The sequence below is a fragment of the Branchiostoma lanceolatum genome, chromosome 4 (assembly GCF_035083965.1).
Source record: "Branchiostoma lanceolatum isolate klBraLanc5 chromosome 4, klBraLanc5.hap2, whole genome shotgun sequence".
Lineage (NCBI taxonomy): Eukaryota > Metazoa > Chordata > Leptocardii > Amphioxiformes > Branchiostomatidae > Branchiostoma > Branchiostoma lanceolatum.
In genome coordinates, this window is record NC_089725.1 from 32684919 (window position 1) to 32702914 (window position 17996).

Sequence of the window (17996 nt, forward strand, 5' to 3'; positions counted from 1 at the left end):
AAACAATATCAACACAATCATAAATAGAATAGAATATGATAGAATATAAAATAACTTTGTGCACCTACATTATTTCCAAATATTAATTTCGAGACATGACGGCATTGCAGTTCACCCCTTATGATTACCCAACTCATTATTCTAGGATTGACAAGCCTGCAGTTCCCAGCACAGCTGCTAGGGTACAAGCCTGCAGTTCCCAGCACAGCTGCTAGGGTACAAGCCTGCAGTTCCCAGCACAGCTGCTAGGTACAAGCCTGCAGTTCCCAGCACAGCTGCTAGGGTACAAGCCTGCAGTTCCCAGCACAGCTGCTAGGGTACAAGCCTGCAGTTCCCAGCACAGCTGCTAGGGTACAAGCCTGCAGTTCCCAGCACAGCTGCTAGGGTACAAGCCTGCAGTTCCCAGCACAGCTGCTAGGGTACAAGCCTGCAGTTCCCAGCACAGCTGCTAGGGTACAAGCCTGCAGTTCCCAGCACAGCTGCTAGGGTTACCTGTCTGTGTCTGTCTGTGCCCTCCACACTGGCTGCTCTGGTCCTGGGTAGGGCCTGCCTGGTCAGCTGGCCCCCATGTCCTGCACACACAGGATATCCCTGCCCCCCTGGGGGAAATCCCTGCCCCCCAGGGGGTAACCCCTGCCCCCCAGGCAGGAACCCCTGCCCCCCTGGGGGTGCAGATCTCCTCCCCGGGGAGGGGGGTGTGCCCGTAGCCTGGTGGTTCTGCATGAACAGGATCAGCTCCTGGGCGATCTTTCGCACGTTCTGCTTCTCCTGCTCGCTGTGCACCGCCTGCCCCGTCCGTGACGCCTGATCGCCGTGCGCCGCCTGCGCCGCCCGTTCCGTGTGTGCCGCGTGTGCCGCTTCCTCACGTCGCTTCTTCGAAGTCCGTAGCTGCTGGTTCCGGTACATCCTGGCGCCACCGTCCTGCGATTTTTGGTTAGGTATCAATTAGACTAGAGGAAAGCTAAGCATGGAAGTTCATTCCGTGTTCAACTTGGTGAGTGAAATTATAAAAAGAGTAAACTTAACGGAGTCAGTTGAAACTTTGGGTCAGTCCTAATCATTTCAGTGTTGGTTTTGTAAAGTTTAGCCTTTTCATGATAGAATAAATCTATTCTACTCTTCCTGGATACCATTCATAAAAACACAGCATGTACATTATAATCACACCCATAAGGTGACTCGATGATAACTGCAGAACATCATGCTGATGATAACTACAGAACATCATGCTGATTAGAACTACAGAACATCATGCTGATTAGAACTACAGAACATCATGCTGATTAGAACTACAGAACATCATGCTGATTAGAACTACAGAACATCATGCTGATTAGAACTACAGAACATCATGCTGATTAGAACTACAGAACATCATGCTGATTAGAACTACAGAACATCATGCTGATTAGAACTACAGAACATCATGCTGATTAGAACTACAGAACATCATGCTGATTAGAACTACAGAACATCATGCTGATTGGAACTACAGAACATCATGCTGATTAGAACTACAGAACATCATGCTGATTAGAACTACAGAACATCATGCTGATTAGAACTACAGAACATCATGCTGATTAGAACTACAGAACATCATGCTGATTAGAGCTACAGAACATCATGCTGATTAGAGCTACAGAACATCATGCTGATTAGAACTACAGAACATCATGCTGATTAGCACTACAGAACACAAAGCTGATGAGAACTACAGAACATCATGCTGATGAGAACTACAGAACATCATGCTGATTAGAACTACAGAACATCATGCTGATTAGAGCTACAGAACATCATGCTGATTAGAACTACAGAACATCATGCTGATTAGAACTACAGAACATCATGCTGATTAGAACTACAGAGCATCATGCTGATGAGAACTACAGAACATCATGCTGATTAGAACTACAGAACATCATGCTGATTAGAACTACAGAGCATCATGCTGATTAGAACTACAGAACATCATGCTGATTAGAACTACAGAACATCATGCTCATTAGAACTACAGAACATCATGCTGATGATAACTACAGAACATCATGCTGATTAGAACTACAGAACATCATGCTGCTTAGAACTACAGAACATCATGCTGATGATAACTACAGAACATCATGCTGATGATAACTACAGAACATCATGCTGATTAGAACTACAGAACATCATGCTGTTTAGAACTACAGAACATCATGCTGATGATAACTACAGAACATCATGCTGATGATAACTACAGAACATCATGCTGATTAGAACTACAGAACATCATGCTCATTAGAACATCATGCTGATTAGAACTAGCCAGCTATTCATAACTGCAGAAACTCCCTACCTGTGTGGGTGAGGCTGTGAGCTGCTTGGGCGGGGAGAGCGTCATGTCGGTGGGGGACATGTTGTTCCTCCTCTTCCCTCCGCTGACCTCCATCTCAGCATCCCGGGGCGTCCCCGCCTCCAGGCAGGCCGGCGCAGACAGCCGCAGCGATTGGCTGACATCCGCCGGTTGCCTGGGCGATGACCTGTCTGTACTGGGGCTCAGCGCGCGGCTGATGTCCGTGGCGGCGCCCCCGGGAGTCACGTGGACGTGCTTCCCGCTGTTCGTCCTGCGGCGGTGGTACCCCCCTGCGGGGTCGCGACCCTGCCCGCCCAGCAGCGCCGACACGGACGGCTTGAACGTGTTCCACAGCGAGCTGACCGACGACATGAAGGTCAGCGATCGTTTCCGTAGCCGCGCCGGTTTCCCCGCCGGCTCCCCCTCCACCTGGAGGAAGGAATGGATGGTTTATTTGATTAAAATACTGTTTTCAGGGTCACCTCTGTACCGTGAACTTATCATAACAGTGAAAAACCTGTTGTAATTTTTTATGATTCCTCCACACAGCTGTTCTGTAAAATTTACTTGGCGCCACCGTGAATTTAAGTTCAGTGAAAATGTCCATTTTCCTTACACCTTGAGATTTTGCTACCGTGAAGATAAAGTGAATTATAGTACATCGCTGCTAATCAAATATGGTCAGCATCATTGTCCTTCAAACCATCTACAGCAGAACAAAATCAATACACATTCAAATAGACTTTTTCTTACAAGATCATCACTACAGATGTCCTCCAGACTCCGCACCCTGCTGGAACCGCCGCACTCCGGAGAGCGCTCCCCCTGCTCCGGAGAACACTCCCCCGCCTTGATCATAACGTGCTCGAACTCCGGCAGGCTCTTGGACTTCTTGATGCCCTTGATGGTGGGGCTGCGGCCGCGCGCCGTGATCTTGATGTTGGAGAACTCCTGCGCGATCCCGGGCGCGCTGTTCTCCGCCTGCGCGATGTGGGAATCTGGATCCGCGATGTGGGAATCTGGATCCGCACTCTGCCTCCGGATGGACTTCAGCGACGCTCTCTTCTTGACCTGAGAGGATTTATGGTTGAGTAATTATTTTTGGCGGATTTATGGAGTATAATTTCAACTTATTTCTTTTGTTAATTCTGTTTAATTTTGATTATTTACAATCTAGCTTATTCATACTATCACGTTTCGGGGGGAGGCCCAGGAAAAGCCACACAGGCTTCTGGCTCCCTACTGCATGTTTTGTCTTGTATTTGTTATTGATTTTAAATAAAAAACAATAAACAAAATAAACAAATAACCTGCTTGGTTGGGCTGAGCACGGGAGCTGACATGTGAACATCCGGGCGTAGTTGGAGGCCGGGAGGAGGCGGGAGTTTCCGGTTGAAGCCGTTCCTGCGGGCCGGCGGGGTTGGGGGCCCGGGGACGGACGAGGCACGCTTGAGTCTCTCCACCAGGGGGGTGGGGACCTCGCTGATCAGCAGGACCTCGTCGTCGCTGTCGCTGCTATCCAGGCTGAGCGGGCTGGTGCTGCACGTGCTGCTGTGGCGCCCGCGGGAAACCGGCCGCGACTGGCTGTCACGGGAAACCGGCCGCGACTGGCTCTCGCGGGAAACCGGCCCCGACTGGCTCTCGCGGGAAACCGGATGCGCCTGGCTCTCGCGGGAAACCGGCCGGGAAGGCTGTGTCTGGCTGTCATGGTGAGGAACCGGCCGGGAGGGTTGTGCCTGACTGCTGTGACAAGAAAACAATTGTCATTATTTCTGTCATATTTACTTTGTTTGATATTGATTCTGTCATACTGTAATTCTTGATTTGCTAACTGTAACTTAATTTTAGCTAATTTAATGGTCACTAGTTAACCGCTAAACCTCATCATAGCAAATATTTGATCACAAATCTTTGAAACATGTTAGTTCCCACCGTTAAAATTAAGTGCCGTGACCTACTCCATTTTCCCCCAACCGCTATAGTTTCCCTATATCAAAGTGATTTACAGTATTCATTTGCCATTTGGTCATAGTCCCTCTATTATTTCGTGTAACAGATATGACTTACAATTACCTTGTAGTTTTGTTTCCTCTCATGTATTTTTCATTGTAATTTTTATAGTTTGCCTTTGGACCCGTGGTTTACATTTGTAATCAGTTCTTGTAGTCTCCAGTCTCTTTTGTGTACTAATTTTTCTAAAAGCAATAAAGAAATTATAACAAAAAATGAAACTGACTGTGAAGGCTGCATCTGGCCAGCGTTGTGTCCCTCCGTCAGGTCAATAACGTCCGCCTCCGACAGGGAATTGGAGCGGTGGACCGCGCCACCCTCGCCGGCAGGGGGAATCAGGCTGCTGCTGGTTCTGTGCGGCAGCGTCTGGTACCGGCGCCGGTCGCCACGACGATGCGAGGAGTTTGGAGACTTGCGGGGCGACCGCGTCTGGCCTGAGTGTGACTCGCCGTGGCTGTGAGTCTGTCCCGGGTGTCCGTCCACGGCCCCATGTCTCCTGTGCACACTGTGGGAGGGGGCGGATTGCTGGGAGGGGGCAGCCTGCTGGGAGGGCTGCACGTTGTGGTTGTGCTGCACATTCTGCGGCTCGGCTGAGCTCAGGTGAAACTCCTGCACCTCCTGGGCCGGAACTTTCCTGTTGCACAAGGAACAAGATGACTTTAGGTGATATCACAGTGTTGCCACTCAATCAAAACCAATGTACAATGATTAAAACCACTTATGATATAGTTGGCAAAGTGAACAATATCAGCAAGTAATCATCTAAAACAGTAGGACAGAGAAAAAGATGAAATCCACATTTGAAGTATTATTACACTGCAGTGAGGAAAGTCGTATTAAGTACCTTTCCTAAGGACGCAACGTAACAATTTGAACCAGGACCTCTAAGTTCTAGGCCAAACACCCTAACTATTACACCAACATGATGCCACATGGTACAGCATATTAATTGCAAATACCTGTTATATTGCACTGCCCCTGTGTCCACAGCTGTCTGGTTGTTGTTGTTGTTGGACCGCTGGCGTGAGGGTTGCGGGATTCGCGTCTGCCGCGGCGTGGAGTTCTGACTAGAACTCGAGCTTCCCCCCGACCCCGTCCGTGACCTCTGGCGGTGCTTGCCCGCTGGTTGCCGTAGAGACGTACTGGTTGCCATGGGAACGGTGGCGGTTCCCCTGCGGAGGAGGGCCTCGCTGCGGAGGTTCTGCCTGCTGAGGTCCGGGTCGACGTGCGGGCGCTGCCGGTAGCTGGTCGGGTTCACGCCCACCGCGGGGTAGAACGTTCGGGCGACTGCAGGGGAGACAGTTCAGGTATGGTCTGTCAGCATGTGTGGATGTCAGCATGTACTGATGTCAAGCTCAGGTTAACACTGGTCAATCTGAATTTGGTGTTTTATGAACTTATGGTCTGTCAGCATGTACTGATGTCAAATCAATGACACTTTCCAGTGATTTCCCCATGTCTTTCCAAACAATCCAAAAAAAGTAACCAGCATTAGATGTAGTTTTGTGATCAACCTCTGGTCTAGCAATTACAGGATGCCATTCCAACTTGTGCAACATTCTTCATACTATTCTTGACCTCTTACTCCCTCATTCTGCTGAACAGACTATACTTTACTAATAGTACAAAATCATCAGAGCCAGGACACATGAGGTACTTACTGGGGTGGTCGTCAGGCATGAGGTAGCGCATCCCCAGGGTCCGAGCCAGGAAGGGGTGCACGGCTGCCTGCGCCACAGTCATTCTGTCCCCTGGGGAGGAACAACAAATTTCTGTGTCACAATTTTCTTACAGAGGAGATGTTGAATCTTTGGACTGGCCAAGCTTCAACTTCCAGTGTCACAAACAACACAACAACTTCCAGTATCACACTTTTCATGTCAGCTTCTTAAGGACCAACATGAATATCTGTCAGCAATCATGCTTCTGGACTATAAATTGTTTGAATCATATGTTCAGGAGTGTCTACATACCGGGGTCTTCCTTTGTGTGCAGAGAGGTGTGCTTTGTACTTTGTAGATGGAGAAGTGTACTTACTGGGGTCGTACTTGAGCAGCCCAGCCAGGAAGCTTGCGAAGTGGAAGTCTCTGATGTTGTCCAGCTCGCCCATCAGCCGGTTAATCACTGAGAACAAGAAGAAAAACTTCAGACATCTTTATGAGGTTAAAAGCACCCCTGCAGTAGCGTAACAAGATGCTAGGGGGCCCCAAATCTAATCATTTCGAGGTCTCATCAAGACTTAACAACGTTGCAAATATCAAGACAATCCATCTAGGCATTCTCAGGTTGTCATGTTGACAGGCATACAGACACACACACACAAACACGGACAGACACACGAGCAAACACTACCTAAAACATAACCTTCTTGGCGACGGCAATGAATGACTGAATAAATGAATGAATGAGAAGAGGAGAGAAGGAGGCTCCTCACCTGTCTGCTCCGGCAGGGGCCCCTGCACGCTGACGAACTCTCGCAGCTCCGGGAAAAACTTCCCCTCCTCAAACGGCTGCAGTGGGAACGGGCCCAGGATGCCCGTCATCTGGGGGACAAGTGATATATGGATATCAAATTAATAGATTGTCCATTAATAGAGATATTCCATAGTAAGGGCCCAGGATGCCCGTCATCTAAAGAAACTAACAGCACAAATCTGTCAATTTGCAGACAAGTTTCAGACATAGGATCGCTGCAAGGATTGTTGTAGTGAATAATTTGTGTGTGAACTATCCGGAGGTCTAATTTTTCATCAACACAACAGTTCAGTCAGAGACAAGTCAGTGCTCTGAACTTACAAAATACCTGTTATTAAATTTTCAAAACCATTTACTCTGAATTGTGTTGCTGTTCTGTGTTTTGTATCCTTTTTGTTCTCCTAAAGTGACATAGTATCAGTCTGAGTCAGTACTCTCCACGGTGTACATCAAACAACAGAGCAACACGCAGGAAAGACGCACCATGACAAAAGAAAAGAACTTTCGACTTTAAAAAAATTGAGTTTACCAACCTTTATTAGAATTTCTCTTTTGCTCATTCCAAAGAAAAGTGGCTTTCCTATATACAACTGAGAAAAGAAAGAAAGAAAGAAACAATAGACAATGAATAAACAGCTGCAGGATTAATGTACAATCATTATAACAGTTGTGGAATGCTGAAACAGTCACAGTCATGTTAGCTTCAGGCTGCCACAGTCTAGTATATTGTACTTCTGCAAGCATTTTCAAGAAATCGTTTGAAAGAAAATTGACTTAAGGCTACACAAAGCTGTATAGAGAAATTAATAGTCGTGCAGTGAATGTAACACTACTGACCTCAGCTAGGATACAGCCCAGAGACCACATGTCGATCTCCAGGGCAAAGTTTGGCAGCCCCATCATCACCTGTGACAAACAAACAGAAAAAACAACAACTGATAAACAAATTGATAAACATAAACCCAGTAAGACACCAGTCAAGTATCTTTGAGTCTGAGAGTCAAGTTCATGGTAAGAAAGCTTGAAGTGGCTGTAATTGTGTAACAAATGCAAATACTGTACATGAGGACAGCATACTGTACATTTGCGCCACCAAGCAGCCACATTTAGAACTGCAACACGACCTTGTGGATTATAATACATGTATCACTGGGATATTGTAAATTGATTTTTGCGGGGTGTAATTTGTAAAGTAGAAGGGGAAAGTAGTTTTTGGGATGCACTAGGTTAGCAGTTGAAACAATTCTGCAGTACGGTAGTAATTTATTTGGAAATACAAACTCCCGGTGTCGCGAATTCGCAAAAATAAAACCACTGCGAACATGTGAAGCCACTGCAACATAACAGTTGATACAGACGAAACGTAGCACAAATAAATAAACAAAAAACGCGAGCTGACCTCAGGGGCCCTGTAGAGCAGCGTCTGCAGTTCGAAGTCGTCGTAGTAGAGCGAGATCTCCTCCGGCACCGAGTGGATTGCGTTACCAAAGTCTATGACCTTCACACTGTCAAGGTCACCTGAAGCACAACACAATATGTCAAAGTGTGTGACATGAAGTACCTGTTGTGGACCGTCATAACTGTCACAAGCTCTCATAACTTTTTTTCCCAGCCTTATTGACTCAACAACTTAGAAGTGGCAAGGTGGTCTCGTGGATAGGGTTGTTGACTGAGAATCTAGAGGTTCTAGGTTTGAATCCCTGGCAGGCCCCAATGTTGCACCCTTGGGAAAGACACTTTACGCCCATTTCGCTCAGTAAAAATAACTACCTAGCTTACGACCGGGACATTCTCTTGGATGGGGTGTGTAGCAGAGGTCCTGTTTTTGAGGACAGTCACACCTTGAGCAGATGAAAGATCCTACAGTACAAAATGTACATATTGTAGAGTAGGGGTCCATGCTGGTGTGAGTAGATCAACCCTTACAGTCCAGTCTTACACACCTTGTACATACATGTACTGTACAAATCTTGAGTTTTATGCCAAAAGGCAGGGTACTGGTTATGCTAAACAAACAAATTTCCCAAATGCTCAATCAACAAAAATCTTACCTGATACAGCCAACACGTTCTCAGGCTTGAGGTCAGCGTGGATCACATTACCTCTGTAGGGGGGAATGGCACCAAGCATCAACCAATCTGTCTCCATTTTCACTTAAGACGTCTTTAGCTAAGACAATCATTTAAGACATATTACCAGGTTGATACCGCAAGCAATGTACTGATTCAGCCTCTTTATCTGAATCCGCGAAATAAGGGAATATCTTCACTTTAGTATGCAGTAACTAGTTAACTGTATAACCTTTCTTCCTTATCCCACCTCCAGGACCGTTGACAGTTCCTGACTCACCTGAGTAAGAACCCCAACACCTGCAGCAGCTGGATGGCAACCTTCTTAATGATGGCAAGTTTCTGTTGGAGCAACAATAAGGAACAGTGTTTAAAGCATAAGAAAACAACATTTCTCCAATCTTGCTGTGGCAGCCCGTGACATAGGGCTGACAGGTGTGTAACAGCTGATCTAACAAAAGGACGACTGAAGTGAAGTCGAGGTCTTCATCGACAACGATGGACGAACATCATCAACACTGGTTAATATTACAGGTGAGTGATTGACAGGTGTGTTTCACCCTGTACTGGAGTTTCTTCGAGTACAGGGTAGCATGTACAGATGTGCCTCACAGATGTGTAGGACAGGTGTACAGGTGTGTAGGACAGGTGTATAGGGCAGGTGTGTAGAACAGGTAAACCTTACCTCCTCGGGTGTGTGGAGTTTCCTGAAGTAGTGGTGCAGGGGGGTGGGGTTCAGCAGCTCAAACACCATGCAGTAGTGCTCGTCAAACGTGAAGAAGTTCTGAGGAACAACAATGATGGCTTTGTTTATTCAGGTACCAGGAAATCATTTCAAGAACACAGTCCAGGTGTTCACATCTGTCAGAGTTACTGTCAAAAACTGAAAACATTCAAGCAGAAAGCTTCCATAAAATATTTTCCTCCTATTACTGGTTGCAACACCAGGCAACTCCTCCCTGTAAAAATACACCCTGCGACTTAAACAGCAGGGAAACAGGCTGCCTTATGTGCCACTAGGCACTACAAGGGTCTGAACGAACAAACTGGCTGCAACAAAGCCACATTGCCATCATCACACTTGCAACACAAGAGCAAACTGCTAGATGTCTCTCCTGCAGTTTAAATGTAACTACTAAATGAAATGACTAAATGCCAAAACGTTGAAAGCCCTTATGTCAGCTCGAAAGTTGAGACCATCTAAGGAGGCTGTCACACTGCATATATCAGGTCCGAATGAGTTCTGTACTGAAGTTTCTTTGGCATAGGTAAAGTTTGCAGCTGAAGAAGTTATTTTTTCGGTTCGATACGATAACCAAGCTGCACAATGGTTGGTCAAAGTAAAATTACTAAAAAGCAACATCTTCCCCCGATAACTTTACCTGAGCCAAAAATTGTCAATACGGAACTCATCCGGACTTGAGATAGGCAACCCTTAGGTTCTCACACAAAACTAGTGCCTGACAGGGGGATGTGTAAGCCTGTCTACTGAACACATACGAACACGATATTAGTTAAAATCCTCCCACACCATAATTGATGTATAGGGCGGTGCCCATCTCCGTTTCATAGCCCTGGGGCCACACTGTGGTGCAATCACTGCAGCAGGGGGCTAGTCCACTGGCAGTGGAGTGTGTTTAACTTCCATACTGTTTCATAAGTATGTACCATTTTTTTATAAAGTCTTTGGTATGACTCAATGCGCCTCTTGTCCAGAGGTGCCCTACCTGGGACTAGAACCCCAGTCCTTCTGGTCCAAGTAATTTGAACCAGATGTGGCAGAGTAGCAAAGGCGCAGACCACTACACCACAGGGACACCCCCACGAACACGATATATGCAACTCTTAAGTTTCTCACACAAAAGTAGTTGCCTGACACAGAGATCTAGAGCTATATAGGCCTTAATCTCCAAGCAGATCTACACGGTGCCCAAATCGTATATGCTGGCCAGAGAAGCTCCAGTCAGCCAGATAAGCTCCAATCTACGGTGCCTGACTGGACCTTCTCTGGCTGACTGGACCTTCTCTGGCTGACTGGAGCTTCTCTGGCTGACTGGAGCTTCTCTGGCTGACTGGAGCTTCTCTGGCTCAATGGACCTTCTCTGGCCAGCATATAAGATTTGGGCACCGTGCAGATCTGCTTGGAGATTAACAGGCCGGTCTACTGACCAGCAGTCGCACACAGCGGGAGATGTCCTCGGGGTCCGCCAGGTTCAGCCTCCGGATACAGTCCGCCTCCTGAACAGCATATCAATTAATCAATATAACAATCAAATAAACCATTAATCAATCAATGTACCTGTGAATATATAGATTAATCAATCAATCAATCAACCAATTGAAAATTTACCAATGAATCCATTGACCAACCAATAAAGTGATAAATCAATATATGAAACAAAATATCATCCATCGATCAGTCAGTCAGTCAATTAATCAATAGATCAAACAAATGGCACATTCGTCAACAGACTTGACAGCTTGACACTGAAATGCGCCCATCGTTACAGTACAGGAGACATGAAAATTGTAGCGTCAGGTCAGTCAAACCTGTACTTGTGATCACCTGGCTACATTGACCACTTTTTGGATTGACTGTACGTCAAGCATAGGTCGATACACACACTTCACTTATTCTTCTTAAGTAGGCTTTACGAGGAGAAAAAAGAACTTTTCTGGAAATCAGAAACTCATTTCCACATAGATCCATGCCTGGAGAGGATGTAGGATGAAGCTGAGTTGGTAACTAGGGGCGTGGCACTCACCTGGTAACCGAGGGCGTGGTAGTTGACGTGGAGGATCTTGATGGAGACTAGGTTGTTGTCTCGACGGAAGGTGTCCTGAGGAAAACAGATCAACAAATACATAAATAAATAAACATACTAGGATCTTACGCAGTCTTTTCTGCAACTTTATGCCATAACAAGTAATTGGCACACCTCAGTGCATCTGTACCTGTACTGGGGTTTGGGTAAAAGTCTTCTTATCATACAGTCAAACCTGGCTTACCACCTCCAGTCATAATCCACATTAAAAACAGACCCATACAGTTGTACAGAGTTCAGACCCTCTTGTGTGGATCAAGACCCCCCCTTTACTTTCCTTTAGCTCTCAGGCAAGAAATACAATAAACTTTCATTCAGAGACTTGATTGCTGCCAAAGCCATCATCAGGGTGTAATCAGCTGGAGGCCGCTGGTAGATTTCATTTTCCTAACACAATACAGAGAAATCACAGCTCCCAGCTGCCCCAAGGCAGTTACTATACTGTACATGTATATACATGTGCATCATCTTTAGTTCATATCACCCTGTACAATGTACTTGCAGTGCGCCCCAGGCACGAAATGCAATGAATGAACCGTCATTACATCATTCCATTCCTATACGGCATTGTTCGAGAGGTTTCTGTCAATTGATTTTCATTCCACATTACATTCTGCTCTCAGGCTGTCAATCCCTGTCAATGCCTCACATTTCCTCTCAAGAGTGACTGACAGAGAGCAGAACAGTTTCCATTGAGCCCTTGGGCGAGAAATGCCATGAATAAACTGTCATTTTACCATTTGATTCCTTTCATTGCTAATATTTGAACATATTTTGTCACTTATACCAGACTTGGTTTTTTATTAAAAGAGCAGTTCAGCTGGCCTGAGCCGTGCAGTGTCCCGATGAGGTGGTCCCTGGAACTAGTCCAGCCTTTGACAGTCACAATCAGGAATCGCCGACGCTACAAAACAGGAATTACTGAGCAGGTCGCTGTAATACAGAATCACCTGCAGACAGGCGTAATTAGCACCACAGCGACCTTCAGCGAGATACTGTAAGTCTTGAAATGTTTGCGGTGGTCTTATTTTCGCTTACTGCAAATTTGTGAGACCAAGAATTTTACTTGTAATTTTACTGTACAACAGAATTGTTTTGACTGCGAATTTAAAACACAGAGAAAACCTCCTTTTTGCCTCCTACGTACCACAAATAAAATCAACGCAAAAGTAACTGGAATTACAGTAACAACCCTACATCTAGGGACGGCTAATCACATAGAGTAACTGATGCTCCATCAGGGTCATTCAGGGACAATCATTCCGCAGTTGCGGCCGCCGTCTCTCGGCGCGGCCGTTATCAGATGACTCTTTGGTCTGATCAGCGGTAATTAGCATAACGATGTGAACGAGGCCTACGTTTCAAGGCCGTGTTAAAAGACGAGGTGTCAATCCTGAAACGGGTTGCCATGGGGATTAATTGCATCATATTCTGTACGTGAGACACGTGCTTTCTGTAAACCTGTACACAAACATGGACAGGGCTGGAAATACTGGGTACATCTGTACACCTGTGTGCACCAGAAATTGGAGCTGTGCACCTAATTTTTGACTGTGGGTGCACCAGTGCACCTAGATATTTTTGTAGGCTATAGGCTAAAGGTACTATTGTACATTAGTATACAGAATATTCTTGACATTTGAGTATCAGGAAAAGCAATGTAACCTTCAATGTACTTTGTTTGATGTCTTACGACTGTTCTTGATCAAAATTTTAAAGTTAGCTCTAGAATTTCAGATTGAAGTTCTTAAGAGAGGCAGTAGGGTTTGTTAATACTTTATTTCACCCAAAATCCTTAGCCTGGGTGCTATCCTACATGTATTTCTACCGGGGCTCCTACATTCACTACCCTAAAAAGGGTAGCGAATGTAGGAGCCCCGGTAGAAATAGGATGGCACCCAGGCTAAAAATTCTTTCTGTGCACCTAAATTTGTGCACCAATGGATTATGCACCTGTTCCCAAATATGAATTTCGAGCCCTGTGTCTGCGAACCCCTCACAAACCTGGTTATCCCTGCCTGAGGGCTAACAAGGGGAGTAATGGGACCCAGCGGACCGGACAATTGGTTTACAGCTCGGACAGCGGTGCGGATTACGGGCAGTTAATGAACCAATCAGGGGTGATCAGGGTAACGGGGAGAGACACCGGCGGGTACTCAGTAGTTGTGTATAGTGATGAGATTCTGTCATTAGGATAACAAGAGACTTCAGCCTTGTACTCAGCCGTTTGGTTTCACGGACAGCTTAGGCTGTTTAATTTCTTGGTTAACAGATTTTTATTTTCCAAAAAAAAAATCTTAGAAAAAAAAATTAATGAAAACAGAAGGCTGGGCCAGCCTTCTGTTTTCATGTTTTTGTTTTTTTGTTTTAATTTTTTTTGGGGGGAAAATAAAAATCTGTTAACCAAGAAATTAAATTGGTGTTGCCTTAAGGAGATACATGTACTACTGGTAATCTGGGAACAATGGACCGACGGATGTAAAGATAAAAAGAGCATTGGTCTCTGGGTAGAATGGAGGATGCAAAATCCATCGATGTGAAGAAATGAGATGCTGTAATTGAGAGAAAACCTTTAAAAGGGAAGGGACTTCAGCCTTGTACTCGGCAGTTTTACATAGTTTTGTTCCATGGACATTAACCTTCTCCCAGCTGCCTAACCACAATCAATAAAGAATTGGTAGCAACGCAGCTAACTCCAGTGTGCTAAAGTTTAAGGAGATACTTACTAGTAATTAGGATAGGATAGGGAATTAGAGACTTCAGCCTTGTACTCAGCAGTTTGGTTTCATAGACAGTTAAGGAGATACTCATAATCTGGGTAGAATGGTGGAAGCAAAACAGAGAGATTACAAAAATTGACCTCACCAAGGACTCGAAATGACCAATTATTGCCAAGTGCAATTTGTAGGAGAATTTGAGAAGAGGTTATGGAAAAGGGTAATGAAAAAAATTTAGACAACTTCCAGCTTTGCAGCATATGAAAACATAGTCTTGCTAATTTGAATCACTGACAGCAGGAAACAAACAAAACAGAATTCCGAGCCCGACCTTTGTTTCACAATTTCCCCCGATTGATGTGACTTGTGAGGTAATGATATACTGTAATTAGGATAAAAGACTTAGGCCTTGTACTCAGCAGTTTTACTTTTGCTTAATGGACAATTAACCTTATCCCTGCTGTCTGACCACATGAACAATAGAGATTATTAGCCAAACGGTTACTTCAGAGTCCTAAAAGTCAAGGAGACACCGTACTAGTAATTAGGATAACAGCCTTGTACTCAGCAGCTCTGAGTGAAGCGATGAGATGTTGTAACTAGGATAAATGGAGGAGACACCCTTACTTCAACCTTGTATACGGCAGTTTAATGTCATGAGCAGCTGAGAAGATACTACTGGCATCTCCTTAATTGCCCATGAAAGAAAACTGGTGAGTACAAGGCTGAAGTAATAAGACATAGTAGTAATGGTCACATGGTGATCTGGGAACAATTGAGGGGTGTAAAAGCCTCATCCGGGGCTCTAAATAAGTAAATAATCACGTGAAACCTGCAAGATTGCCTAAAAAAGGGCACATGACTTGCAACTTTAGAGGATAAAAATATGCAGGCTCCATAATATGAATCTTTTATTGCAGGAAACAAAAAGAAGAATTTCCATCTGTTTCAGGTAGTACACTGTACTGACAAGTTGTTTGACTTGTGTGATGAGGTACTGTAGTTGGAGGGAAGTGACGTCATTACTTCAGCCTTGTCCCCAGGAGTTCTGTTATGATTCATGTGCAGATAAAGGAGATACCAATGATCTGGGGGAAATGGGGGATGTAAACTAAAACCTCACCTCAGCATTGAGCAGTACTCGCGATCTACATGTATGTACAAGTGTTCTCTCCAAGCAGAGGAGGGGTTCCGGTATGTTTTTGACATGTTTTAGGCGTTTTTGTCGGGCTTTCTGCTTTGTCTTTTTTTTGTGTCGGTTTGAAGAGACAAAGAAAGGCAAAGTAGAAAGCCCGACAAAAACGCCTAAAACACGTCAAAAACCAGCCGGAACCCCTCCTCTGCTTGGAGAGTAGTACAAGTGTACATCATGATTGTTGAGATGAGAAGCCTTGACGACGGCTAAGGACTTTTGTCATGAATGACTCATGATTTATGTACACGTGTGTGCTATGATTGATGTAAACCTGATGAGATGATCTGGTTAAAATGAGAAGAAATCCTTACCTGAGCCTTGGGTATCGCCAAGGAGATTTATCATGAAGGACTCTTAATCTACATGTACATGTTTGTATAGTTTGTTATGATTGATGAAAAGATTTGTTATGATTAATGTTCTGTAGATGTTAAGGTTGACATACAGGTTTGTAATGATTGATGAACAGCTTATGTTAATGATTATGATTGAAGCACAGGTTTTTTAACTTATGATTAATGTAAAGTTTATGTTATGATTGACATACAGGGTTGTTATGATTGACATACAGCATGTACATGTACAGGTATGTTATGATTAATGTCCAGCTTATGTTATGATTGATGTACAGTTGGTGTTTGTTTGTTCATTCCCTTATTTATTGATGTAAAAACTCAAACCCGCTTGCTGGGCGCTCTTCATTGAGGTCATGAGGGAGATGTAAGGGTCACATAACAGAGATGCAGAAGTCCTAATAAATCCATTAACATATAGCCCTAGTAAGTTTTATCACTGATGTCCAGTTGATGTTATAGTAATGTAGGTAGGAACATGACATTGTAGTCCCATAACCTTTTTATAGCTGTGGGGGCAGTGGGTTGTTATCCACTGTATCCAGAGCAAGGCACTAGAAGGCGGAGCCCACCCCTCTCCTTCCAGTGCCTTTTACCTCCCCAACCAAAGTCAGGTACCCATTTCTACACCTGGGTGCAGTGAGGAAAGTCGTGTCAAGTGTGTTTTCCCAAGCGCACAATGCAAGTCAGGGGATTTGAGCCCAGGACCTCTGTGTCTAGGCCAAACACCCTAACCGTTAACTCAACGATTGTAGTACATTAATTTTGATAAATGAGGAATCTTACCTCTGCCTTGAGCAGGATGGAGGAGTTTCCCTTCCCAACGATCTCCAGGTAGCGATACCGGCTGGCGAGCAGCGGCACTGCGGGGAGGACATACATGTAGCAGGTCAGACACAGGCAGACAACAGTACACTGAACACTGCACAAGAAGACCACTCGTGGGGCTGATAAAATCTGGTCTATGTGGACAGGTGGTCACTATAGACAGGATTTGTAATGCTTGTGGCAATGGGAAAAATTATCTAACCGACCAGCAAAAAAGTGGTCGCATTGGCCAGGTGGTCACTAGTACATTTTTTAACTCAATGTGCAGTCAACACTGGCAACGTGGGGTAAACTTTGTTGAGGATGCAGCCTTTATCGCTAGTGTGCTTCATCCTCTCTGTTCAGCCTCTGTTGCCACCATCGGCTGTATTAATTTATAATCTTTTTTCATCTAAAGAAGCCTCATAAAGACTATGTGGGTTACAGGCTGGGGTAAAATTTGCCATCCTTTATCACAAGAGTGCTCACTACTTCCCTCAGTCTGATGATCTACAAGCCACTTTCTAATATCTTCATCTAAAGGAGTTTTGTGGAGACTCCATGCAGCCTGCAGGTGACTGGACAGGTTTCATTACGGACGGAAGGGCTTGGGAAGGACTCGCATCCAATCTACACAATCTCCATGGGTCAAGCCAGGGTACAGCATGGTACTGTGTATCACTATCATATTGTTACATGTTGATCATTATGTTGATTTGGGTCAATGTATCTGTAATAAAGAAATTCATTTCGACGTACTGGCAGTACATTTTTATTGCATGAAGCCTGTGTCAGCAGACGGCTACAATTGACACTTCATCGCAAGGAGACCTGTTATTGCGCACATCACTAGTTACCATGGCAACCACACGTCACGTCAGCTCAGACGAGCGTGCGGCCGGTGGTCAGCAGCAAAGCCTGTCCCGGAAAGCGGGTTGCGCGGATGGCGTGAGGTCGGCGCCTGCGCGGTGCGGACAGAACGAGACATCCCCACCCCGGGATTGCATCATCACGGGGTTGCATCATTGCACTTTAGACAAAGGGACAGAAGAAAGCTCCGCATCCTTCTGGTCTCCGTCTTTTGTAGTTAAGGATCAATAAATCGTCCGTATCACATCTCTGGAACTGGGGCCTGTCTGTGCCATCTACTTATCACAATGTTGAGTCCATAACCTTGTCACGTTGTTGAGCCCAAATCATGATCTAT

General features: G+C 45.2%; 1 protein-coding gene across 1 annotated transcript in view; it reads right to left on the reverse strand.

Moving 5' to 3' along the window:
- The window catches only part of LOC136432085 (uncharacterized), a 40431-nt gene that overhangs the window by 5526 nt on the left and 16909 nt on the right, over nucleotides 1-17996 (reverse strand). The window contains exons 4-21 of the mRNA XM_066423105.1: nucleotides 16769-16845; nucleotides 11658-11732; nucleotides 11062-11130; nucleotides 9578-9676; nucleotides 9173-9234; nucleotides 8875-8927; nucleotides 8223-8341; nucleotides 7661-7729; nucleotides 7357-7413; nucleotides 6783-6891; nucleotides 6386-6472; nucleotides 6010-6099; nucleotides 5308-5635; nucleotides 4575-4982; nucleotides 3649-4081; nucleotides 3092-3409; nucleotides 2342-2767; nucleotides 493-921 (exon numbers count right to left, since the gene is read on the reverse strand). Coding sequence (XP_066279202.1) covers nucleotides 493-921; nucleotides 2342-2767; nucleotides 3092-3409; nucleotides 3649-4081; nucleotides 4575-4982; nucleotides 5308-5635; nucleotides 6010-6099; nucleotides 6386-6472; nucleotides 6783-6891; nucleotides 7357-7413; nucleotides 7661-7729; nucleotides 8223-8341; nucleotides 8875-8927; nucleotides 9173-9234; nucleotides 9578-9676; nucleotides 11062-11130; nucleotides 11658-11732; nucleotides 16769-16845 — 3308 coding nt within the window. The remainder of the gene's footprint in view (nucleotides 1-492; nucleotides 922-2341; nucleotides 2768-3091; nucleotides 3410-3648; nucleotides 4082-4574; nucleotides 4983-5307; nucleotides 5636-6009; nucleotides 6100-6385; nucleotides 6473-6782; nucleotides 6892-7356; nucleotides 7414-7660; nucleotides 7730-8222; nucleotides 8342-8874; nucleotides 8928-9172; nucleotides 9235-9577; nucleotides 9677-11061; nucleotides 11131-11657; nucleotides 11733-16768; nucleotides 16846-17996) is intronic.